This window comes from Coptis chinensis, chromosome 4, assembly GCF_015680905.1.
Source record: "Coptis chinensis isolate HL-2020 chromosome 4, ASM1568090v1, whole genome shotgun sequence".
Classification (NCBI taxonomy): Eukaryota; Viridiplantae; Streptophyta; class Magnoliopsida; order Ranunculales; family Ranunculaceae; genus Coptis; species Coptis chinensis.
In genome coordinates this window covers 89,043,163-89,069,406 of record NC_141459.1, presented here as the reverse complement: position 1 = coordinate 89,069,406, position 26,244 = coordinate 89,043,163, and the positions used below count along the sequence as shown (strand labels likewise).

At 38.6% G+C, this 26,244-nt stretch overlaps 3 protein-coding genes across 5 annotated transcripts; 1 reads left to right on the top strand and 2 right to left on the bottom strand.

The window, feature by feature from the left end:
* Positions 1–950: 950 nt before the first annotated feature.
* LOC147505489 (uncharacterized) lies at positions 951–5,495 on the bottom strand. 3 transcript variants are annotated; one of them, XM_086604146.1, is made up of 5 exons: positions 5,396–5,495; positions 4,542–4,605; positions 3,090–4,450; positions 2,906–2,965; positions 951–2,617 (listed from the first exon to the last, which is right to left on the bottom strand). In XM_086604146.1, exon 5 carries the CDS (start codon positions 2,468–2,470, stop codon positions 1,607–1,609), a length of 864 nt encoding a protein of 287 aa, XP_086460272.1. In that variant the 5' UTR covers positions 2,471–2,617; positions 2,906–2,965; positions 3,090–4,450; positions 4,542–4,605; positions 5,396–5,495; the 3' UTR covers positions 951–1,606. The 3 variants fall into 3 exon arrangements, with proteins under 3 accessions (XP_086460272.1, XP_086460271.1, XP_086460273.1); XM_086604145.1 differs by having other exon boundaries at positions 3,090–4,605; XM_086604147.1 differs by lacking the exons at positions 3,090–4,450; positions 4,542–4,605; positions 5,396–5,495 and having other exon boundaries at positions 2,906–3,002.
* A 2,197-nt stretch (positions 5,496–7,692) lies between these two features.
* Positions 7,693–13,502, bottom strand: LOC147505487 (uncharacterized). Its single transcript, XM_086558011.1, has 6 exons — positions 12,814–13,502; positions 12,329–12,478; positions 11,710–11,847; positions 11,565–11,609; positions 9,413–10,068; positions 7,693–9,247 (listed from the first exon to the last, which is right to left on the bottom strand). The coding sequence occupies exons 1-6, from the start codon at positions 13,379–13,381 to the stop codon at positions 8,594–8,596; spliced, it is 2,211 nt and encodes a 736-aa protein (XP_086414137.1). The 5' UTR covers positions 13,382–13,502; the 3' UTR covers positions 7,693–8,593.
* LOC147505488 (transcription repressor) lies at positions 7,795–8,354 on the top strand. Its single transcript, XM_086558012.1, has one exon. It carries the CDS (start codon positions 7,795–7,797, stop codon positions 8,287–8,289), a length of 495 nt encoding a protein of 164 aa, XP_086414138.1. The 3' UTR covers positions 8,290–8,354.
* Positions 13,503–26,244: the final 12,742 nt, after the last annotated feature.

Here is a 26,244-nt window from a genome sequence, read left to right as displayed (position 1 = left end):
TTATAAAAAATAAATAAAAATCAACCAAGTAATAACAATATAAAACCACTTATATTAATCCACAAATTACACCAACTCTACCATTCAAATAATTTAACAAATATTTATACTACAAGTCTACAACCTCAACGATGAACTTCAAATAATACTTCTAGTGTATTTTATTCATCCACAAAATAAACTACTTGCAAAAGAATCCATCTCTGTGCTCTCGTTACCTTGCTTGTGATTTATACTTTTTGTGTCGTCTGAAAGAGGCTCCTCTTTGCTAGGAGGAAAATACTGTGAACCGACCTCATTATTCTCCTAAACATTTTCGAACTCATTTCGAGATGAAACCTGCATTTCAATCATGTATCAGTTTTAATACTATGGAAGCAAACCACTCAGTTCTTTAGCAGATGAACAATAATTTAATAATGGAGGAAAAAGTATCAGTAATTTGAATAAAATACCTTGTTTTTTACAAGTGTAGAACAAAGTTCAGGAGAGCATTGTCTTTGTGTCCATTCAAACATCCCACTATCAAAAGCATCTGCAAGTTTGGACTAAATATCCATTTTCTCCTTCAAGAATAAAACAATAAGAAAGTAAGGCATCAAACAAGAATAATTAACCATGGCTAGATACTCTCACCAGACCACTTGTAGATATCAAATGGATTTTGAGTTTATATAACTGAAGTGAAAACTGACAAAGTTATTGCAGGATTTTATTCATACTTGACTAGATTAAATACTTACATTACTGGTTCAATAAAATCAAGAAAATCAACATTAAGTAATAAAAAACTAGGAGATGGGATGGGATTATGGAAATTCCTAATACATCTCTAATTATTAAAACAGAAGCACAAAGTCTAAATCAACACTCTTAAGGAAATTGTTGGAATCCAAACACAATTCAATGTTTGGATTCTATTACTTAGAAGTGAGCTTGATGTAGAAGGACATGAACTATCCTTTCTACTCTTTCTGGTTGCCCGAACTCCTTTGAGCTCCATATAATCAAACTCACATTCTCTAGACTGTGAAAGACCAGATTTTTCTATGCAATTCTTTGTGGACAGCCTATTTGGAAGTAGTAGTACATCTTCCTCAACCTCAGTACATACTGTTGCCAAAGCGTAATTACCAAGAATCAATAGGCCCTTGGATTTCTCACCCAAAACATTTCTGTGAGTTGGCTTGGTAAGCCTAGAGAGTCCTTCCATACACAATTCCTTGCAAGCTTTTTGCAGAGACCTAAACTTTTTGCCATGTGGTGAAGTGTAAATCTCTCCTTGCTTAATGCTGCAACAATACTTCCATCCCATAGCTATGAGAGATGTCACTGCTTTTGGACCCCAAACCTTCAAATCTGATGCACTTAGCTCACCCCCACAAGACAACTCCATCACTGCCTCTGGATTATATCCATGCTCAACTACCATAAGCGAAGGAGCATCCGCAAGTGGCGAATGAGCATCCGCAAGTGCTCCTTTCTTTTCAGGTATGTTCCAATCGCTTTCTTTGGTCGTTGTCAAATGCAGACACGCCTGAACGAGAGAATGGAAGGTCCTCCCTTTGGGAGATATATAATGAGCTCTAAACGAGACAGCTGGATCTCAAATGCGCTTAACTGTCCAACCCAAATGGCAAAGATGGATCCGAACTCTATCTCCTGTGTCCCGCAGTTCAAATCGTTTTCCTGAACAAGACTTTTCCTGTCTTATACGTAGGTAATCCACTACTGCATCAAGATAATCTTCAGCTCCAAATAGTTTCATTATCCAGGTATCTCTGTCCAAAATTGAAAGGCAACCCTCGCTTATGGGCGTAAATCTCGTCGGCTTACCTCTAACCCAACTCCATTTTTTAGAATCGTGAAATAATGTTCCTTCTTGATTATATTTGATTCCTTCCATGCCATCTTCTACGTCCTCTTTGTCTACAGCAGTAGAAGAGCTGAATTGAGCAAAAGGGCTAGGTCCAAAACATGCAGAAGCACAAATGGGGTCATCACCAAAATCCATCAAGTTAACAGAATTTGGGTCAAAATCACAATTCTTCACAAGAATGTCCTCTGAAAGGTCCAAATCCTCCACATTAGAAAGTGCAAAACAGTTGGGATCATAATTACTGTAAAACCTCAAACCCTCATCTACTTGGCCTCCCAATTTAACCTCAGAAGACCTCATGGTTTTCTTTCTTTTATAACATAAAATGCTTGAATCCTCTCTACATTTTAAGCTAGTTTCTAAAGAAGCCAATACAGGCTGGTCTTCCTCAATAGGATATTGCAAATTAACTTTACAAGGTGGAGTAGCAGCTTCTGATGTAGCGATACTCTTACTCCTTGTTCTTTTACTCGGACCCTTGATAAACTTTGCTGCAACTTCAGATTCAAACACAGCAAGTTGACACTCAGTAGCCAAGAAATAATGTTCAGAAATAACCTCTCGCACTAAATCATCCAACATTGTCGACATAAAACGAGTCCACTGCTTAACACTTATTTTGAAAGCATCTTTTGCACTTAACTCATACCAAAGTTGTCTCACAGAAACAGTCGAAAACCACTCCGTATGGTATTGCACTATATTCTGATGCCTCAAGTGACTCAGTCGAGCGATTTCCTATCAGAACATCAAAATCAGGTAGTGTTACTCATAAAGAGTGAATTTTAACCATAACCCAAGCTACGTACCAACTACCAACACTTGAATATCACTTCTAAAAATTCCTTCGCCAACAACAGAAAAAGGATTAAAATTTAGAAGCCATATATAATTTAGAACACGTTCCCATAAGGGGCAGTTTAACTTACCTGCCCCAAATTGAAAAAGCCAAAAAGAAAAATAATTAGAATTTTGTGCACAAACAAATTAGAGGAGAGAGAAATCAGACTGAAAAGGGGGTTATACCTGATTCGTCTTCCTCCTTCAAGCTATCCTCCTCGATCTGGTTCGTCTGATTCGTCGTCCCTAAACCATAACAGAAAGAGAGAAATTTCAAATTTAACCGACCACCTTCCTCTTTTGACTGATAGATCTAGAACCCTAGACTTCATTGTTTGAAAGGAGGAGAGTGAAGGGAGGAGAAATGTACCCTTTCGAAATGTACCCACAGAAGGTACCCGCAACCACTCATCCACACCAATCCTATATTATATCATGATAAGAAAGCGCAGGTGGACACAATTTAAAGATGATCAGGGAAAGAAGATTTCAAACGACAATCTCACATATTAGATCGCCTACCTTCCACCCGGTGCCTTTGGAATGATAAAATTTCAACATCGTTCGGTGCTCAGACTAGGGCATTTGACAGCAAGATAAGACAACCATACACTTAAAAAGAATACCCAACTGATTCTTCAACCTCACTTATAGCAAACTTAACTTTCAGAAACTTGATTACATGCACTGAAGTGAGTGTTATAAAACAATAAACCAAACAAATCAAAAACTCATTTACATTCAAATTCCAAAATCAGTACCAAAGAACATGACTAAGAACAATCATTCCACATTGTAACATACAAACAAACAATCAATCAACAACAAATAACCCATGCATAGATCAAACTCTTAAGCAGTATAATATATAACATGCTAACATCAACATCAAGTATGCTCTTCTTAAACCAACACATGCTAACAGTAGATTATATAATCTTCACTTTGAAATTGAAGAGAAAGCAACCAAAAAACACAGTACTTGTAAACCGACCAAAACCAGGGTCATTCTTTGCATATCCTTCAAAAATAATATTGTTTCCTTGGTCAAGTATGTTGGGGTTCAAAATTTAAAGGGTGGGCATACCTAAATAACATAGAACACGAGGAATAAACTAGCTTCTTAAGATAGAGCCTACAACAATGACCAAATGCGAGATGATGCCATTAACGATATCAACATGTCAAGCTTGCTGGCCAAGGGGCACATGTTTAATACATGCATGAGCTGATTATTCTTACTGAAGTGCAAGTGATGCAATTAAAACGAACGCAAGTCCAGCGTATTGTCCACATTGTTGTAATGTTGGCCTAAGACACAAGACAAATAAATAAGATACACTAATGCCCACTACTTTAAAAATGGAAAACAAGTCAAAGTCATTTGTATGTAAATCATTTGGATTTAAAACCATAGAATGGTTGCAAGCATTTGTTAAAAAACTCAAGTACTCAATAACATAAAGTTATATTCACTTCACAAGTAGCATAGTTAAAAGACAGATTTTAGAACCTACCTGTGTTGGGTTTTTTTCCATTCCTTGAAGATTGAGCAGCTAAGTATTCTAGTATTTGGTAAAATGTGGATTGCCCATTAGCAACACAATAATGCCAAGAGAACATAGCCCAATCCAAGGCTATTGCCTTATACTCCATCAAGTTTCGATCTATGTCTGTCTCATACCTCGAAATGTATGGGCGTAAGAAGGCCTCATACACATAGCTAGTTCACTATACTCGGTCAAAAGACATAGCATGAGGATGCTTAACATAGACGTGCAAATATTGAGGCGTTGCCAAATTAAAATTGGAAATCAATTACCTTAGTCTTAGGTGACCACAAGTAAACAATAAAGCACAGCTTCAACTCACCATACATAGGCAACCTATAAAAGATTATAAATTAGCAACGATTTGCATTGTATACAACATACTATTGCTCAATGTACTTGGAAACATACTTCGAACTAAATAGTTTGTGTTTGAGAATTCAAAAACGGTCAGACTATCTTGATTGTATATGTCTGAAAGGGGGGGAGGAATCATGTAGAGATGGTTTACCATGAAACAAAAATGTCTCCGACCCTCTCTAAAACAGTCAGTGCCGCAATAATTATCCCGCAAACGAATTAAAGCAAATATTTAGTGCCACATGATCTAATATACATTTTATGTGTACTGTGTACAACTAGCTAATAATCATGCAAAGGTGTGAGAGAGAAGTGAAAAAGTTATGCGTCTTGATATGCTAATAAAATAGATTTTAACATGTAAAAGGAGGAGAAGAAGAGGCGAGATTAGAACAGAAAACAGAGAAGGTTCCCACTAAATGGGAAATTAGTGTTTCCCCCCAAACGCAGTCAACTTGGGTTCAGTGTTTGGGAGACCCTAATACTAGTTAACCCAACAGAGAAATCTCTGTAGTAGGCAAAAGGAGACGAAAAAAAAGCTAATGGTTTGTGTTTGACATTAGATTGAGATCAACAATGCACTATAATGGCGATATAAGGTGATGACCATCAATGATAATCTTGAATTATGTTAATTATTATCAAGAAACTAATATTGCATTTATCATTATATCCAAGTAAAACCATGATAAAAACATAAAACCATACTTATTATCCAAGTAATAAGTATAATAATAATAATAATAATAAGAATAAGAAAACTTACAGCCATGCGAACCTTCTTGATAAGAGCCATAGGTTTCCTCTTCAAACCACGCTGAAACATACGACGAGCACGTGCAATGAAAAGCTTAACCAATTCATCAAGCACCCATATCCAAAAGTGGGGTCCGGATCCACCTCTCGAATGCAAACTTCTTAATTGTTCTCCTCTTTGGTGTTGCTCCTCCTACCTCAACCTCTGGTTCCTCCATGATGATTTGATTCCCTTCCTTTCTTCTTCCTTGGAAACAAAAATGAGACCTTGTAAACTAGGTTTCAGAAGCTGCAGAGATAAAAGAGAGGGTTGTGTTACTAGGGTTTTAAGAATCTGTAATGCCCAACTTTTATAACCCAAAAAAAAAAACAATTAAACAAAGCTTGTGCTCTCTTCTTCCATGAAGAGAGAAATCAGTTCGCGGGGGGAAGTAATATGTTCACGAGGGAGAGAAATCAGTTGAGCGAGTCTGCCTAGTTTGTCTTCCTCATCTACTTCTTCAAGCTTTCCTTAATCAATTGACCTAGCTTTCATTTAGGGTTTAGCGAGATGAGGGGAAACCAAAATTAGAAATTCGAAATAAGTGTTAGCCAAAAACATAAAGGGGGAGGATGCAAACGCGTGATTCAAAGTCAATGGTTTTACAATTTTATTTTTCTTTGCCTTTATGGTTTTTGTTTTAATTTACTCATTTCTGACGGATAGAAACGTAAGAAAGGGGCAATATAACCATGACCCAATTATCTAATTATTTCACCAAATTATCTAATTATTATTTCGAATATTTGCTAACGGTTATTGCCATATGTAACGGATATATCTGTTACTTCATTAGTTACGGTAATAACTGTTACTAATGTAAAATGGGCTCTGTTACAAAATGGCTGTTCTGGTGTAGTGTTTGGATAACACCCTAGGCTAATCTAACCAAGGCTCTAATACCACTTGTTGGGGTTTATACCAATACCAGTCGATTCCCCTACTACACAGATAATTTGTATTTGAACACAATTCAACTCCAGACAAATTACAAATATCAACCACAACCTATACTAACATGCCCAACTCGCTAAACAACTATTAACAACAAATAATAATGTAAAACAGTAAAAGCAAACCACAACACAAAGATTTACCGTGGTTCGGCCAATGGTGCCTACTTCCACAAGAGCTTGTCTTTATATAAAGTGGGAAGGAAGATTACAATCTCTCATTTCAATCTCACCTTACTAGATCACTCTTATTTCTTTACAGGGTTGTATCTCTGTAAAGGTTATCTTTCAATCTTGATAGCTTTTAAGATTGGGTTTTCTCTCTCTGGTTGCTTGCTTGTATTAGTCCAAGGTTTTCCAAAACCTTGATTTTGTTTTTATAGGAAAAAACTAATTTCGCAGTTACTATAGCGAAGCCCACAAAATTAGACTTCGGCGCAGGTCGTGCTCGGGTCAAGACCAATCTGAGCGCGGGTCGCGCTGAAAGTAATGGAGGTCTTCTACGGCATGGGCGCGGGTCGCGCCTTGGTCAAGGCCAATCTGAGCGCAGGTCGCGCTCTGACAATTCAACGCAGAATGAATTCCTTTCCTCCTCATGTGAGGGATAAAGCCAACAGAAAATTTGCGACTTGCATTGGGAATGCTATTAAAGTAACATATTCTAATCAGCTGTGTGAATGCAAATCCCGATTACCATCATAATTAAATGGACAAGTTGGAATATATAAAGGAATCATTCCGACAGGCTTTCTCAGTTTAAAAGAGAAGCCATCCATTGTAAATGCAAACTCAGCACATTGCATATCATGCTTCTTTATTTAGCCACCAATATATAGACTTCTAACTTATAATCAATTTTCTCTTTAAACTATCCAGAAGGACCACGTTGTTCCCTTCTTCATTATGCACTCTGAAGTCTGAAAACATAATTGAATCTGTGACAAGTTGCTCACAAAGTAGACAATATATAGTGGACCAGTGTACTGAACAGTATTTGTTTATGATGGAATTGGTATTGTTCTCGTTGTTATTAGATTTATGGTGCCCAAAAATCTGAACTAAATTGATTTCCAATGGTTTTCAGAACACAAGTTTTCGATCATTTTTTATTTTCTTCTCAAAATGTAATCATTGGAAATTCGGAACGGTACGTACTTGATAATCCCCTGATCCCCTCAAGGCCGCAATAAAAGGTATATACGAATCAACTCAACTAGCATGCGGCATCCTTATTTCAGATAAAGGTGACAGCCACCAACAATCCTATAAAGAGATATTGTTCTAGCATCATGATTACTAATTTACTTTAGTAACTAAACAAACAAAACATGTTTCAATGCTTTAATCAGCGTGCTCTTTACAATTGTAAATATATGATTACTGTTCCATACATTGCTGTTCCATTCCCCTCTAAGAATGACGAGAAGTACTACTTCTAAAGAAATGAAGAATGGGCAGAGAAACCAATTGAAGAGGTGTAGTTCTTTGTGTTGCAGTTGTAGAAGGCCTAGTGTGTCTTATTCAGAAAGCAGCATCGAGAGCTCAAGTTCAGATCGTTTCGCACCAATTTCTAGCATTGCACATGCAATGGTTCAAGAAAGACTTGATCAAATGATCAGAGAAAGATTTTCAAGAAATGAGCTGAGAAAAAAGAAGGGAAGAGTTGGTAGTAGTAGCACTACCACAAATTGCATCATAATGGTAGCAATGGATAAGTACTCTTATGACCCCAGAGAGGACTTTAGAGAGTCCATGTTAGAGGTAATTACTGTAAATAGGATCAATGACCCAAAGGAACTTCGTTGTGTTTTGAATTGTTTTTTGTCCATGAACTCGTTTGAGTATCGACCAATCATTTTTCAAGTGTTCCATGAGGTTTGCACCAACCTGTTTTTGTATAGTAAAATGTAACATTGTAACTGCTTATGAAGATCGGTGTATAATTTTAGACTATATATGGATTTGGTTGGTTCAAATCTTATTAAGTCAATTCTAACCACAAATTTAGTAAAACATAACAGATACAGTTCTATATGAACTTAGTACTGCAACTGTCTCCACATATTAAAACTATGAAACGGATGATATGCTACAATAACATTAATCAAAAAGCGGTTTGAGCTCTTCAATTCGAATGCATTATATATGTCAGGATATATATTATAATAGGACGGGATCGTAGTCGCCTCGTCGGCCCATCCCAACCCGACTGGATTCATTGGGTCTTGTCGGCTTGATTGAGACATGGAGGACGACAACACTTACTAGATGGAAGAGTCTTCTTGACAATTTCAAGAGAATACCGAGCTGTGTTAGTTAGTGCCAGGTAAAGAGGAAACTGCAAGAGGGCAAAAATGCTGACAGGGAGAAAAGCAACGGTATAGATAAGGATTTTCGACGTCCTTCTGTTAGTTCTAATAGTGAGAATGATCGTAGCAGCAAATGCCAACATCGTCGTAGCAACAGACACAAAAAGGAACGTGAAACCCAAAGTTAACTTCCTAGGGAGAGAGCGTTTGAAATCTTGAAATCGGAACGGAGATGTGAGGATTGAGAGGAACATAACAACTGATGTGAGGGCACTGGCGAGGGATATTACATCCATCACAGTGAATACTAAGAAGAAAGTCTCGTTTATGAGGGCGGGTAGTCCACTATCTTCATTTCCACCCGGTACAGTGTAAGCTGCGGCAAATGCTACAGTGGCAATTAGAACAGCAACCACAGAACATGATTCGGATGTTCTCTTTAACCAATCTTGGGCTTGCTCTAGGAGGTTATTATGGTTATTATTGAAGAAATCGCGAGCATTTTGGCTTTTGTGATTGACATGCATCTGGAAATGTGATGGTACAAGATCCTTTATGCGCTGCAAATAAAGTACATGAATGAATTAAGAAACTATGTTTATCTACCATACCTGTATTCAAAGATATTCATTTTGCGAACCATAGGAAGTTCCTATAAATTTGTAAAGTGAGAAGTCGGTGAATAAATGTCAGTGTTGGTGGATATACGGATGTTGTGTACGTACCTTATACCAGAGCAACTCCTCTTGCAGTTGGAGTGCAGGGCCTGGCATTGCCCCATGGTAGGTACCCATGATTCCAACCTGGTGCAGTACCGTGTTACCAATTCTGTCTATCCTCCTTGCCAACCTTGTCAGTGCTATATTCTTATTCTTAACAACATCAACTATCCCATTTTGACGATACTTTACAGCAACATGTAATATATTTTGTCCAGTGTGACTAACATGTTCAATTGCCTGAGGAAACTCATCTAATATCCCATTAACGATTTCTATGATACCGTGGGCTGTTGCAAATAGTAATGGAGTTTCTGTTGGACGTCGGTTTTGATTGTGCTGCATTTGTTTTGAATATGATTCGAGGTCAGTGGTACTAGTGAGGTTCTGTAAATTTGGGTTAGCCTTAGTAGATGTATCGACAGGATCCTGAATAGAATGGTCACAGAAAATTTTTTGCATAAAAAAAAAACTACTAGGCCCCTTGAAATCTTGTCCCTGCTTGGTTGAATGTTCGGACGGCGCGACAACACTTATTCCAGGGTCACCACCAGGGTCACTTTCCTGCCACGAGTAATCATGTTTTATCAGGTATTTGACAAGTTTAAGAGCTGATTCATGCCTTCTCTTTTCGTTCCACAGTTCCTCCATCACTGGCCATGCTATCCACATTTTCAAGAAAGGGTTGTTAGATCGATATATAAGGATAAAGCGATCTATATACATCATACATCCAATTATGTACGACAGAGACTGAGAGCTTGTACTTCCAGCAAAAAAAGGGAGACTGAGAGCTTGTATATTGGTCTTAATGAAAGTGTTAATCACAAAATGAAGCCTAAAAAGGAGACAACGCATAATCATAGAAAGAGTCAGTAAAAATAACAGAACAACTGAAGTTGGTGCCGGTAGAACTCGAGTCCTGAACTTTCTTGGTTTGAATTAATAATTAATTCCCCATGAGATCAGGGGCGGCTCAAGACAATTGGGGGCTCTAAGCAAAATTTGAATGCCAAAAGACGCGATGGTTCTTTTTTGTTGGAGAAGGGCGTGGGAAACATAGGGTCCATTTAGAACTAATGTAATTTTCTACTTTCCAATGTAAAAACGTTATCTAACCATTAAAATAAGGGGCTGAAAAACAGTGGTGTACTGACAAGCAATGGGCAGGCTGAATTATATTGGGGCCCCTTAGGCTGCGGGGCCCTAAGCAGATGCATATTTTGCTATGGGGTTGAGCCGGCCCTGCATGAGATGTACTAGAGGATAATGATCGACCAACTTGTTTAACCATTTTTTCCGCTTTTAATGCTTCTTTGTTCGTCAGACCAAAACTAGGACGTCTCACTTTACCAAAAACAAAAGCACTTATCTAGTGGACTGTTGGGTGTTATCCCTCACATGAGGAAGATTGGCAAAACAAGAAACTAAGTTGTATTGGGAGAGTGGATGGCATTGTGAAGTATGGTCGGCTTGGTCCTGTCTTATGGATAGCCCGTCAGAACCATCTCACTTCTAAAGTTCCTACATCGATACTGTTTCGAAGTCGGTCTAGTCTGACCAACTTTAAGAAGTGTGGACGTCCTAGTTGAACTGACCAAGATCCGTTTTTGTCGAAATATTCTGAAATTTCAAAATACTATAAAACCAAAATTAGGTTTTGAATAACATAAGTCTTGAATAAAATCAAAATTGAGAGAAAACTCTTGCAAAGAGAGAAAAACTTGTAAGGAAATAGGAGTGATGTGGTAAGGTTGAAAGACTTGAGAGGAGTGATTGTAATCTTTCTTCCCACACTTATAAAAATATTAACTCTTGTAGAAGTAGAGATCATTGGCCGAACCACATTATATCTTGTGTTGTGGTATGTTTTACTTTCTTTGCATTAGTATTATTTGTTTGTGATAGTTGTTGATTGCTTGGAAGGTTGGGTTTGTTGTTGGTTGTAGTGAACCTTCATATTTTTCTCTGGAGTAGTAGTCTATCTAATTGCAAGTTATTTTAGTGGGATCGATTGGTATCGTTTTCCCCAACATAGACAGCCCAATTTGTGCATCTTGATGCACAGACAACTGTGGTGTCTCCTTATAGGTTGGGCAATAACAAGAAAAAAAGTTAGAACAAATGTTAATATCAGAGGAGGAGAACGAAAGAGAACCTTTGAAAAGTCGATTCCAAAGTAGTTGATTGATCTTTCGAGGACCTGAAACATTAATCAGAAGTTAAGAGTGAATGTTGTAAAAATATCAAATGAAGCCAGAAATATGTAAAAATCTTGGACATACAAAGAGTTTTTTTAATACCTAAATTGATTATTTCGAAGAGTTTGCTAGGAATGCACTTCAATGGAGCCTGTGCATTATTGGACGAATCACTATGACCGTCAGGAACACCTGGGGCCTGTGCATTGTTGGACGAATCACTATGACCGTCAGGAACACCTGAACATATATGTTACAAACAGCTATTGTCATCAAATTCAAAATTTGCAATGCTGCATTAGATAAAGATCTTAATGTTTGTGCATACTAAAGATTATTAAGGATGCGAAGTTTGCATTTTGTGCTGATACTTATCCCCTCTAATTTTTTTTCTAATTTACTGTCATCACTATTTCATTAATGCACAACTAATCCTCATATTAACCAGGAAGGTCATGGGTGCAGTGCTCGCTTGAACTGTTAGCCATCATAGGATTCATAGGCAATGTTTTTGGGAATCTTTTATCCACGAGTCAGGTGTTAACCAAGCTAAGAACTCATTATCATCAGCACTTCATCTAATTCCAAATATTGTGCTAATACAAATTCCATTTTCATTGGAGCAACAAATAATATATATATATATATATATATATATATATATATATATATATATATATATATTATTCAAAAGATAAATCAGTGAGAAAGAAAATGTTACAAAAGTAGACGAATCTCCTCAGCAATCCATGCTTGCACCCACTCTTGAAAGCTGATGGCATGCTTGAAAGAAGATGTAGCCCTGTCATACCATCTTGATCGTGTCCATCACGTAAATCCTCGTACTTCTTGGCTATCTCCAACGCCAGGTCTGTAATAAGCAGGATTGATCAATTTTCATGACAAAAATGGCACATTTTATACCTTAAAACTATAAAGAAAATCAAACCTGGATAATATAAACAATCAACAAGTATCAATGTTACTCTAGATCAATGTCATCACTGAAGCTTTACATTTTATCCTCGCTAAAGCTTTACGTTTCGATAGCAAAAAAATGTAATAATCGAAAGACTGCCCCAACTATTGTAAAAGAGCCGTTATTTATTTCAGTTTCAACTCTAATGTCCTATGAATTCACATAAGCTATGTAGCAGACATCTCATTTACATCAACTATCTAAAGATAAGTTAGTGTATTACACACCAAAAGATTCAGTAAGTATGGCAATGTGAAGTAAGTTTTTCCCATCTTTCCTTCTCCCATGGCCCCCAGGATCAGGCAGATTAGAAACCAGACTAGCAAGATGTTCATATGTTTTCTCGTTTCCAAAGTGGACTGCCCGAAAGAGAGGTGATTCGCCGTTATTGTTGCGCACTGTCAACAAATCTTTCTGGTGGTTGTGGTTCAACATCAAATCTATAGTCTTCCAATCAATCTTGTCATTAGTGGCAGCCTCATGGAGAATGGTGTCACCAAGATCATTCACTTTTTTGAGTATTTCAGTATTATTGCTGTCAATGATCACCTCTAGTAATTTTTTGACCAACTCATTCTGTCCCGAATACGTTGCAATGTGGAGGACTGTATCGTGAAATGTTGTCAGGGGGTACTCTCCAGGGTACTGGGCTTCTAAATGGTAAAGTTTCATCACTCTGCCATCCACGTTGATATCCGATTCGTATAGCTCTATCACCTTGGATTGATTACGTTTCATTAAGGCTTCATACAGCTCTTTAATGCGCTCATGCACATGCACGTGCTCCGTATTCATTTCTGACCAGTGGGTTAAATAGAACTCCAAAGGGGGAAACAGAGGGGGATCAGTGGATCTGTGGATGTGCGTACAAAAACGAGAGGTGTTGAACTTTGTCTCTAGTCTCAATATTTAAGAAATGTTCCCCATCATTTAACAAAACAATAGTTCCTACAATGATTAAGAATCTGCTTTGGATTTTCTTTTAAAACCACCAAGCAAGGTAAACAACTTTTGCTTTTTAAAGAGGTACAGAACAAAAAACATTTAATCTCTAAATAGTGCCTAGTCCTGTACATTGCTATGTTTCAGTTATACTGTTGAAGAAAATTCTGTTACATTCTCTTCCTCTATGACGCTTTAAACTCCTCATACGCTCATTGTTACGCTCTCTGACTAGTATTCAAAGACTTGAAGACGGACTCGCTCAAATTCCATCGATTGACTCAACTAAAAGTCCTAAATAGTACACCTAGTTCAAATGGGGAAAATCAACGTAATTTGTTTCCTAAGGTTCTTTAAATTAATTGAATAAGGATGGTTAGCACTTAGCAGTCTCAATTATTTAATTTCATGTCCAAACGAGACTTGCAGTCCAAAATACAACTACGGTTGTAATTGCTACATTGAATTAGGTTTCCATTAAAAAAAAAAGGGAAACTGAGAGAATATTAATGAAGACAATGAACCACAAGAACATAAAAAAGGAAAACGTATTCCTTAAACTTAACATTTGAAAATCAGGAAAAGCAACTTCCCTTGTAAACGATGGTAAAAGCAGTAGGATCCCGCCCTCAACATTGTCTCTCTCTTTCTCTAGTTTTCATTGGATCCTACTTTAACGAGTAAAACAGAATTTAATGAGGAATTGTGCTTAAGTATGAAGATTCCGTTATATGGGAGTATTCCATAGTATTGTCAGATCCATGCATCAAAAGTTTGTTCCCCAGACACTGTACTGTTCATCTGTGGATGCAATCCTAGGCCAACTTTGCCTCTTTATAATGTACGTAATAACAATTTAGTGGAATAAAATCAAATTGATACGTTTAAGATTTTGTTCTTGAGTGTCCCTTTTCATTATCCATTGGTTCGTTACTCTACTTGTGTACTGGAGACTACTGGATGGGATGGGATGGGATGGTTTTCTGAAACTAAAAGGTACGTAGTTAGTAACTGTTGAATTCTATGTTAGTGGTTATGCTAGGAGAGTTGTGACATTGATATATTAGAGAAACCACAAAGAAGAACAGAGAAGACTAGAGATTGATTAGGGTTAGAGAGTTCTTGTATTTGAGATATTGTTCTCTACTCAGAATTACATACTTATACTAAAACTAAAACATGATAATATAAACTACTAGATATGGATGTCCACACTTATAGAAACATGGGACTTTCCATATTGGACATATTCTAACACTCCCCCTCAAGCTGTAATTATGCAAACTATGCAAATTACAGCTTGGATTACAAAAAACAAAAGATAAGAATATTGCTCCCCCTTTCATATAGAACTGTCTTTAGTTGAAGAACTCGAACAACTATTGAGACATTCTGGAGGTGAAACTGTCGGTGTAGGCAATGACCTAACCTAAATATTGAAGGTGTACCACAGTCACAAAATGAAATCATAACACCGATTTAGTGGCGCGCTGTTTGGCTACTACTAACTCCATTCACTGTTATGGCTGTCATAATATAAATTGAAAACAATAACACTGACTTTATGTGCACTTCTTGGCTGCTAATATCAATATCACTATTAATGTTAAAAAAATACTATTATTGGTACTCTCGAATCTTGAATACCGGGTGCGCTTATAACTTGATCGCTACGAATCTGATAAGTCTGCTTTAGCTTGATCGCTATCCAAACATACTTGCAGTTTAGGCATGATCGCTACACAAACATATTTGCGCTTTAGGCTTGGATCGCTACACCAATACTTAAGAGTGTAGTTTAGGCTTGACTGCTACCTGAAACATACTTGCTTGCAGTTGAGGCTTGACTACTACCTGAAACATACTTGCAGTTTAGGCATGACTGGTACCTGAAACATACTAGCAGTTTAAGCTTGACTGCTACCTGAATACTGAAGACTGCAGTTTAGGCTTGACTGCTACCTGAATACTGAAGACTGGATAGTGGATATGCCTTGTCATGAAGAGTTTGTCAAGGCATGCCGGAATATGGAGACATGAGTAATCTTTCTCATACGTCTCCATATCTTCATATCTCCCTATTCCCCCTCTCAAGTTAGAATATATAAGGCTGAGTAGGAACATACAAAGACGTGTCTATTCCGACTTGAACTTGAAACAGAGAAAACCAAATACTAACTTATACAACCAACCAATGCCCACTTCAAAAAACAATACTTCATACTCTAATACACACAAAAAAAAAAATAATAGAACATGCATCAAATAATACTCATTATAGAGGGTGGAGGGTGGGTCGCGCCTTTTTATGACTGCGAACTTCTGGAACAGTGGAAGATGGAAAGAATAATTCCTCGTGAGATAGAGGTCATGTGCCCCTATAATACTTCAAACAAACAACTTGATCATGTTCTAGAAACTGAGACAGAAGATAGCATCAATACCAACTGTGCAGAAGCTAGAAACCCAAACATCCATAACACAAACAATACTACCCCTCCAATCCTGGATGAGAGTGCAAACTACCTTCCAAGGGCTTGATACTTCAAAAATCTCAAAAACTGATGTGTGGGCTTTGGCCTTGGCTTGGCCAAACGCCTTTGCCTTGGCGCCCTCGATCTTGTTGTTTTTCGAAAAGTTTTTTTTTTTCCTTCCTTTCACAGCATGGGCGCGTGCACCCTTTGGGCCTGGCTATACTTGAGCGCGTGCGTGCCCTCTTCACTGGAAAAATGAATCAGTACATAGAAAACTTACTTCTTTTTTTCACGACATGGGCACGTAGCAGAAGGCTTTTAGATTTCGCGCGTGCGCGTCTCATCCAATACTAACTTCAAAGACTAGGAGATACAGAGAGGTTGTGCCCCTCTTACAATACTAAGACAGAGAGATTCTGGAAGAAGGAGACTGCGGAAGCGAAACAATACTAAGAAACCAATACTGAGAAACTTCGGATCTCTCTCCTAGTTTTATTCAAACAAACTTTAAACACCAGCGGAATCTTGAAAACTTACTTCGAACCATAGAGAATAATGAGATGAGAGATTTTGGAACTTAGATTACTTAAACATGTCGATGAACAGTACCGTGAACAGTGTTGGTGAATAGTGCTGGTGAACAGTAAATCCTTCTAGAGAAAGATTGAAACTTGAATTGAGATATAAAAACTTCTTCTTGTGAGAAATCTTTCTTCTTCTTGAAACTTGACTTGAATACTATACTGAAAAACAAAAATAAACTTGATTTTTTTTCTTGGTGAGGGATCCCTCTCTTAGCATACCACTGAACCTCGCTCCGATACCATGTTGAATTCTATGTTAGTGGTTATGCTAGGAGAGTTGTGATTTTGATATATTAGAGAAACCAAAAGGAAGAACAAAGAAGACTAGAGATTTATTAGGGTTAGAAAGTTCTTGTATTTGAGATATTGTTCTCTACCCAGAGTTAAATACTTATACTAAAACTAAAACATGATAATAGAAACTACTAGATATGAATATTCACACTTATAGAAACATGAGACTTTCCATATTGGACATCTTTTAATAATGACATATTCTAACACTAACTAGTTAGAGTGGTACAATATTATAGAATATATATACACATGGGAGGGATCAATATACTATGGTTTTCATAGCATGGTTTGTACCATATCTCTACTATCTTAAAAAATCCTGGGCTGAGCTACAGTCCTACAATAGTGAATATTAATTAAAAATGTGTGGCTCTTGGTCACTTTTTTTTGGACGGTTTTTCCCCTTGCTTCTATTTTGAAATTTCAATATTTGCTATGAAAAAACAATTGAAGTATTTTGGAGGTAGTTGAGACATAATGGTAACTACAAAAAAATTTATTTTGTTGTTTAGTGAGTGAAGAATGGGTCCATGAGTGTGACTTAATTTATTTTTTAATGAATTAGGTGTGTGTTATCCACGTAGCACATGCACCATACTAGTATATCATAATATATAGTCCGTATATATAGGGAAGGGATCGTTTACCATGGTTTTTTATACCATTGTTTATCACGCCCCTTTACAAGATGAGTTAAGAGCCAATATTTTGTGGATGTGATCTACTAACTATGGATAGCTACTCCACCAAAATTCGGCTCATTTGGAAACCTTTATAACCTAGTTAAAAAATATTGCCAACTTTGAATTTTTTTGTAACGACCCAGATTCTTCGATTTTGCAATCATCTTTTGACGTTGTTAAACACCATCAAATGAGCTAAAATTTTGTGGAGGTGATCTTCATGATTTGTTGGACATATATATCCATAAAACATTAGGTTCTAGTTCGTCTTCTGGATAAAGTTGTGGGCATGGTATAAACCATGGTATGAAAACCATGATATATATATATATTATACGAGCTGGCTAGGTTTACAGCCAAAATCTCTAACATCCATCTAACAGCCAAATTTCCATCGTTGGATCACAAAAAAATCAAGTGCCCACATCTAAATACCGGAATTTTGAAATATAATCTTACGAAGGGTTTGGGTTTTCTCTGACTCGCTCTTTCGCAATTCTCTCTCCTATTCCTCTCTCCAAAATCATCACGCTCACTTCGTACTTGATTCTTAATTTATCTGGTAAGAATTTCTCGTTTTTAGCTTGATTAGTTCTAAATTTGTGATGGGGTTTCATTTTGTTTTTTATTACGATTTCAAAATTTATCAATTATATTTCCAATTTTCACTTCAAAACTCATTCATCTTATCGGCAAGTTCTGATTTCTGAGTTCAAGCTTTCAAACTTGTTTCATATGGTATTCGATAAAATGTCTGCAAGTGATTTTTGATGAGTTAAGTTAGGATACATTGTTTTTTAAATAATTTGTTGAGCAAACATCCAAATCGACGATAGTGGATCTTTAGCTCAAAGGGCAGAGCAGTTTGGAGATATCCAAAAATGATGGTGGTTCAAATCCACCGAGATCCTCTAATAACAAAAGTTCATACAACAAAATTGGTATTTCCTATTAATTTTGTCTTTGCAATTTAGATGTGAAGCACTTGGTGCAAGAATTGGAAATATGTATTATGGTGTTGAAATATAATTCGTATAGTCGTCATGATGGAATTGATAATGTGGTTGTAGAGGATTTCTACCTTGAAGCAGTTGTGAATCGATTTGGTGCTACTAGTGGGATCTATACAGTTCGAAATGGGTTCGGCATAAACACCTTTCGAGCTGAGTCCTTTTTCGCTCTGATACATTTGTATCTATGATATGGTAAAATTGTCGATATGGTCTTCTGTTTTTCGCATTTGGACGTAAATGTTTATTTTATTTTGAGGTTGGTTATTTTTTATGTAAGAAGTTATAATGAAGTTGAACTGAGCTGCTCGATTAGAATGTGGTTGGAAAAAGTTGAGTGGAATTTGATGGGTGTGATTGAATTGGGTTTTTGAATGAGAAGGACCACATGACTGATCATTGCTTGCAGCGTTGTAATCTGAATGAAGTTCAGAATCTTGAGAGTCAAGAAGTGATGAAAGAGGAAGAAGAAGGACAAGGGTTTGATCCTCAATTGAAGGGCACTGCGATTAGGGATTTTTCTTCCACTGACCTTCTTCAGGCAATTGGTACTACGAACATCACTTACAACCCGTCCTTCCACCTTTCTGATCACTCATCTGGTTTTTTTTCCCTCAAGGATCAACACTCATATGGATCCTGGTGGCACGTCTTTGTTTGGTAATGCGTACAAGAGAGAACTTAGCCATGACGATGTTGCAGGCCATTCTCTTAATGATCACCAAAAGAGGATAAGGACCGATGTACCTGTGCAAGACTTTTATCTCTACATGCAACAAATGAGCACATTGATGGGCAGCAAAGCTCAAGCTTTTATTATCGAGAAAAGAACAAGCATGCCTGAATGCTGGAATGAATAAGGGAATTGTACTCTCTGAGTTGCAACAGCAAAATTAGGATTTGAGTTATAATTTGCAGAAGACCAGGTATGATTTGCAAAGTAGAGAATTGAACAATGATAAACTTGAACATGAACTTCTTATGATGAGCAATCTGCTTGAAGGCTATAGGAGAGCTCTGAAGGAAACTCGACGAGTATTTGATGAGTATAGAGAGTGTAACCTAAAGCATGAAGAACCACTCTACATGGATGTTAGTGGATGTAAGTACCCTCCGTTCTACATTCATATCACTACAGCACACGTGTCCACAACCCAGGTTATATCTCCACCAGCTCGTACCACACAACTAGTACGTCACAACGACCCAGACTCAGGTCGTCCCAAGTATCAAGCATAGCCATATATAGAAGCGAATAATCCACCACGATCCTGAAGCTCAGTTAACGCACCAATCAAGGAATCATTTACTTTGTAACATCAGAAGTAATGGCGAATGATCAAGATAGCACAAAATGTGGATCTACATTTGATAACGGCCTGGAGCTAATAAGGAAAGTCAGCTCAAACATCTATAAGTAGAGATAGATGAACTACGTAAGGCTTGATTTAAGTTTACCCAAGAAACTTAATACGTAGGCAACTCTTGTCCCAAGAAAGAGTGCAGCCTTCCCTTATCAAACACAACATCAGGTCATAGACCTAAAATACCAAACCTCTACATTGGCGCCGTCTGTCGGTTCGTTTCCTCAAGAAAACACATACGCTATTTTCTCAAGCCCACGAAGTTGGTCAGAAAAACCACAATGGAAGCACAGCTACAAGCTCTGGTGGATCAGGTCAAGTTCCTCAGTGAGTCATTCACAATACTCCAGCAAGAAAACCAAGTTGTGCGCGAGTAAACCACCTCCAACACTAACAACGGCACTCCAAACGCAGTTGAGAACAATGCAGTCAAAGCCCTCACCACCACCACCAACCAACGATTAGAGGACTTCGCCTAGAGATTGGAGAAGTCGAACGAAAAGGCCAGCGCAGCCCAAATCATACAAAAGATGCTCCAGTCATACAAGGCATCACCATTCACCATTGAAATCAGGGACAAGCAGCCTCCCTCAGAGTTCATCCAACCAATATTTTGGTTGTACGACGGTAACTCATGTCCAGGCCAGCACGTTGCTCGCTTCAGCCAGAACCTTGCACTTTATAACACTCCAGACTACGACTACCTAAAGTGTAAACTCTTTCCAGCCAGCTTAAAGGAAGGAGTATTAGAATGATTCTACACGCTCACTCCTGATTCAATTAGCAACTTTGGTAAGCTGGCCGAGACGTTCGCAGTAAAGTTCGTCCACAATAGGAAGAAACAGGCCGACCTGGACTTCTTATTCCAACTAAAGCAAGCGCATGGCGGGACTATCTGTGCTTTCCTAGGATGTTTCCAGTAGGAGTTTGGAGCCAGGCCTCAAAGATAGCTTTGCAACTTCTGCATTCACCAACGTCCTCCTAGACGACTCCGACCTAGTAGAGTCTCTAATGCGCAACAAACCAGAATGCCTAGATGACTTGTACCACAGAGTAGACAAATACATAAAGTATGAGGAATGGATGGCCCATCGCAAAGGCAAAGAAGTCTTCGCAGTAAGCGACAAGTGAGGACCCAAAGAAAGCAACCAGCACTCTGGCAACAACAACAAGGGCAGCAGCTCCCACAAGCCCTCATACACCAAAAGAGAATTCTCCAACTTCTCCAGGACGCCAAGCTATATCCTGAAGAAGATATATACAACACATTACTTCAAGCCAAACATCAACAAAGTGATAGCAATATCAGGACGTCCATACTACCACTTCCATAAACTCCACCACTATGACACCGACGAATGTTGGAGTCTCAAGCACTACCTCCAAGACTTAGTCGAAGAGGGAAGGATGAAAGAGTTTCTGCCATAAAACGACCTAAGGCATAAGCTGAATGCCAACCACAACAGAAGCAGAAGCAGAACAGCCTAACGATCTAAATCTCCAAGGTCGGTCGAGGCACAATAGGAGACATCACTCCTCCGATCACGACGAGGAAAAGGTAATCCACATGATTACAGACACCTCCAACAACGAGACTTCAGGTCGTGAAAAGCACAGGCGTGTAGCAGCGCTGCAAGAGATCTACCACCTCTCCTATAAAGCTGAGGTGATCACTCTTACAACACTCAATTTACGACCTCCATATCATTTACCGAGGAAGATCTCGACAAGGTGTGCCTACCCCACAATGATGCCCTGGTAGTGCACGTCAAAATCAATGGGTGGACAGTCAAAAGGGTCCATCGATCCAGGCAGCTCCTGCGACATCCTCTTCTACAAAACATATAAGAATATGCACCTGCCAGACTCAGTGATGATAGAGTAAAATGCACCTCTCTATGGATTCAACGGAGACCGCACAGATGCCATTGGAGAGGTCATCCTACCAATCTCCATTAGCAAAAAGAGGACATGGTCAAGATTTCAACACGCTTCAGTGTGATTGATGTCAAGTCGTCCTACACCGCCATCTTAGGTCGCAGGTGGATCCACAAGATCCAAGCAGTTCCATCCACCTTACACTAAGTCCTGCGGTTCCCCGGACCCAGAGGCATCATGGAGCTCAAGTGCAACCAACTAGAAGCTCATCGATGCAATCAAGTCAGCGCAACAGCAATGGGCAAAACTCAGGTCGTCAAAAACAAAGACGTCCCAAAGCTACAAGATCCTCAAGCGTCCGACTCTCAAGCTCTAGTAACAGACAAGCTCAAGGAGAAACAAGCACAAATCGAACCTGGAGAAAAAGTCAAATTGGGCACAAATGATGACCCAAAATTTATTTATGTAGGGGTTGATTTAGACCCCAAGCTCAAGGAGTAACTTGTCAAATTTCTATCTTTCAATAAAGATGTTTTTGCTTGGTTGTATATCGATATGCCAGGAATCGACCCTTAGGTCGCTTGCCACAAATTAAATGTAGATCCAACTGTAAAGCCTATCAAACAACGACCTAAGAAACTAGCACTCAAATTTCAAAAGGCCGTCAATGAAGAGATAGAAAAACTCAAAAATATTGGATTCATTAGAGAAGTCGAGTACCCGACATGGCTAACTAACATTGTAGCCGTTCCTAAGAAAAATAACTAAATACGACTCTGTATAGACTTCACCAACGTCAACAAGCATTGCCCAAAGGACAGCTTCCCCTACCAAGGATTGACATTCTGGTAGATCAAACTTGTGGACATGAACTTCTATCATTTATGGACGCCTACATCGGTTACAATCAGATACCACTTGCAGAGGAAGACCAGGAAAAGACGTCCTTCATAACCGAACAAGGAATGTTCTGCTACAACGTCTTACCATTCGGATTGAAGAACGCCGGTGTGACCAACCAAAGACTTGTCACAAAGATGTTCAAAGACTTGCTAGGTGACACTATGAAAGTCTACATAGACGACATGGTAGTCAAAAGTGAAAAAGTGGGTGATCACATTTCTTACATGCAAGAAGCCTTTGAAAGATTGCACCAAAACAAGATGAAGCTCAACCCAGCAAAATGCATATTTGGAGTAGCCTCATGTAAATTCTTAGGATATCTCATTTCACAAAAATGCATTGAAGCAAACCCAAAACAAATAAGAGCTCTCTTAGAGATGCCAGAGCCAACTTCCAAGCAACAAATTCACAAGCTATCTGGCATGGTTTCAGCCCTTAACAGGTTCATCTCATGTGCATCTGACAAATGCAGACCGTTCCTACAAATACACAAGAAAGGTGCAACATTCACATGGACAGATGAATGCCACAATGCCTTCAACGACCGGAAGGCTTACCTATCAACTCTGCCCGTCCTGTCCAAACCAAATGAAGGAGAAACACTGGGGCTTTACCTTATAACTACCGACTTTGCCATCAGCTCAGTCCTCTTTTATGAAAGTGAGGGAGTCGAAAAGCCAGTCTACTTTACCAGCAAGACATTGGTAGATGCAGAAAAATATTACTCTGCAATAGAGAAAACAATGTTGTCTTTGTTGTACTCTGCTCGGAAGTTTCGACCTTACTTTTAGGCTCATAGCATTAAGGTCATAACAGATGTACCCATCAAGCAGGTTTTGAGTTCTAACATCAAAACTGTCCGCATGGGCAAATGGGCTGAATAACTCAGAGAGCATCACAACGAATTTGTTCCCAGAACATCTCGTAAAGGCCAGGTCGTTGCTGACTTCCTCGTTGAAGATGTCAACTAAGAACCTGAGCCCATTACTTCACTCCATCAACCAACCACCCCAGACACATGGCACCTCTAAGTAGATGGAGCGTGTAACAACAGCGGTAGTGGATTGGGGGTTGTGTTAACTTTACCAGAGGGAACACAGTTATAAAAGTCGATCAATCAAGATCGATTTCATAATATCCAAGAACGAAGCGGAATATGAAGCATTAATCACAGGCCTCCGCATGACACAACAACTACAAGTCCAAAAGTTTAAAGTTTATAGTGACTCGCAGCTAATCGTCAAACAAATCACCAAAGAGTATGTGACAAATGGAGCAAACCTATCCAAATATGCCCAGGTCATCAATGACATTATAAACTCGTTCAAAACATTCTCCTTGGAACACATTCCCCGGGAGGATAACAGACATCCAGACAGCCTGACTTTTTTAGCCTTGAAAACTTAAGAGGCATGTCCCAGCACAGTCCACATCGACACCCTGGAGAGGCCCGCCTACCAGCAAGAAAGTGTCAACTGCCTCACGGACTTTCAGCCCTCATCCGATGAAGAAATCACTCAAGCTTAGATAGGCCCATTTCTGAAATATATCTTACATGGCGAGCTTCCAGCAGAGGCAAAGAGTGCTCGTGCGATACAATTTTGTGCTCCCAGATACACCGTGATCAACGGATGATTGGTTCGTAAATCTGCAAGAGGACCCCATCTAAGGTGCATAACCCCACCTAAGGTGCATAACTTCACGCGAAGGCCAACTCATCTTTGATGAAATTCACAAAGACAAATGTGGCAACCATGTAGGAGCAAGATCTCTGGCTCACAAAGCAATCACCCAGGGTTATTATTGCCTAGGCATGCACATCGAGGCAAAGACGTATGTTTTCAAATGCCACCAATGTCAAACATTTGGCCACAACCATCTAAGCCCAGCACGGGAGTTGATCAACATAGCCAGCCCATGGCCTTTTCATATGTGGGGCCTAGACATCATGGGACCATTCATCCCACAAAAGAAAATAGGATTCAAATACCTCTTAGTAGCCACATATTACTTCACCAAATAGGTGGAAGCAATCCCACTTGTTCAAGTTAAGGAAATCCACGTCATCAACTTCATATGGACCAATATCATCACAAGATTTAGTCTACCACACACCCTCGTCATGGACAACGGAACCTAATTTGCTGGCACAAAAGTCAAGGCATTCCTACAAAAATGGCGCATCACTCAAGCATTTTCTACACCTAGATATGCCCAAAGCAATGGCCAAGCAGAGGCCATAAAAAAATCTATCAAAGAAAATCGCCAAAAGAAGTTAGAGAGCAAGAAATGCCAATGGCCATAACAACTCGAGAACATCTTATGGGCATACAGAACAACTGCCAGAGCCAGTACCAACGAATCTCCATTCACACTTTTCTTTGGAACAGAAGCAGTCATACCATCAGAACTCATAATCACAACCACACGATCTGCCATCGTCGAATTAGGAGAAAATGACAACATCTTAACCAAAGAAGTCGATCTCTTAGAAGAGAAAAGGGAAACAACTACAATATCCCTAGCTTGGTACCACCAAGCAATCTAACGATCTTATAACAAGAAGGTCATCCCAAGATCTTTCCAAGTTGGCGATCTAGTCCTCAAAAAGACATTAGCACCAGCTAAGCTTGACCCAACATGGGAAGGCCCATACATAGTCCACAAAGTCGTTAGAAATAGAGCATACTAGATCAAAACTCATCTCAGTGATATGCTTCTCTAGCCTTGGAATACAGCTCTACTCAAGCGTTTTTACCAGTAATTTGTCTCCAGATGTATCAAGCAATATGAATAAAAATCCATCAGCATTTCACGTATAAATGTTGTCCTTGCATTACATGAGTACCTCGCATCTTGCACTCACTACACGATCTAAGACATCAAAGCATCAAGTCATACTCAAACACTATGGTTAATCACGACCCAACTATAATTACCACGTAGTGGTTAATTATCAATCAAATCCAAGCCACGGTGTCCCAAAAGGACTACAAATCAACTTAACACCAATGCCAGGGTTAAGCATGATTCAACTGTAATTGCCACACAAAGGCCAATTATCACTCAAATACAATCCTAGGGACCCCCAAAAGGACCCCAAAAAAGTCAACTTAAGGCCTTTGAAAGGGTGAAGTTTGACTCAACTATAATTACCACTCAAAGGCTAATTATCAGTCAAAAATCAATAAAAGGTTCCCCTAAAAGGAACGACTCAGTCAAAACACACACCTAATGACACAATGAAACCTAGGTGCCAAATACATGCATATATTAGGTCATACACAAACACTTACGACCTACAAGCATCATATGATTTAGAAAAGTTCAACAGGTTACCAAAGGTCTACTACTATGCAACAAAGGTCGTCAAACACCAAATCAAAGAGCAAGGGAAGCAATCACATTCATACAAAATTCAAACACAATATCAATTCAAGACAAGTAAGTAATTTAAATATTTTGTTTACTTAATACAAATTTGGTTAGATACTATAGCCCCCCAGGTTATCCTAGGAAAATG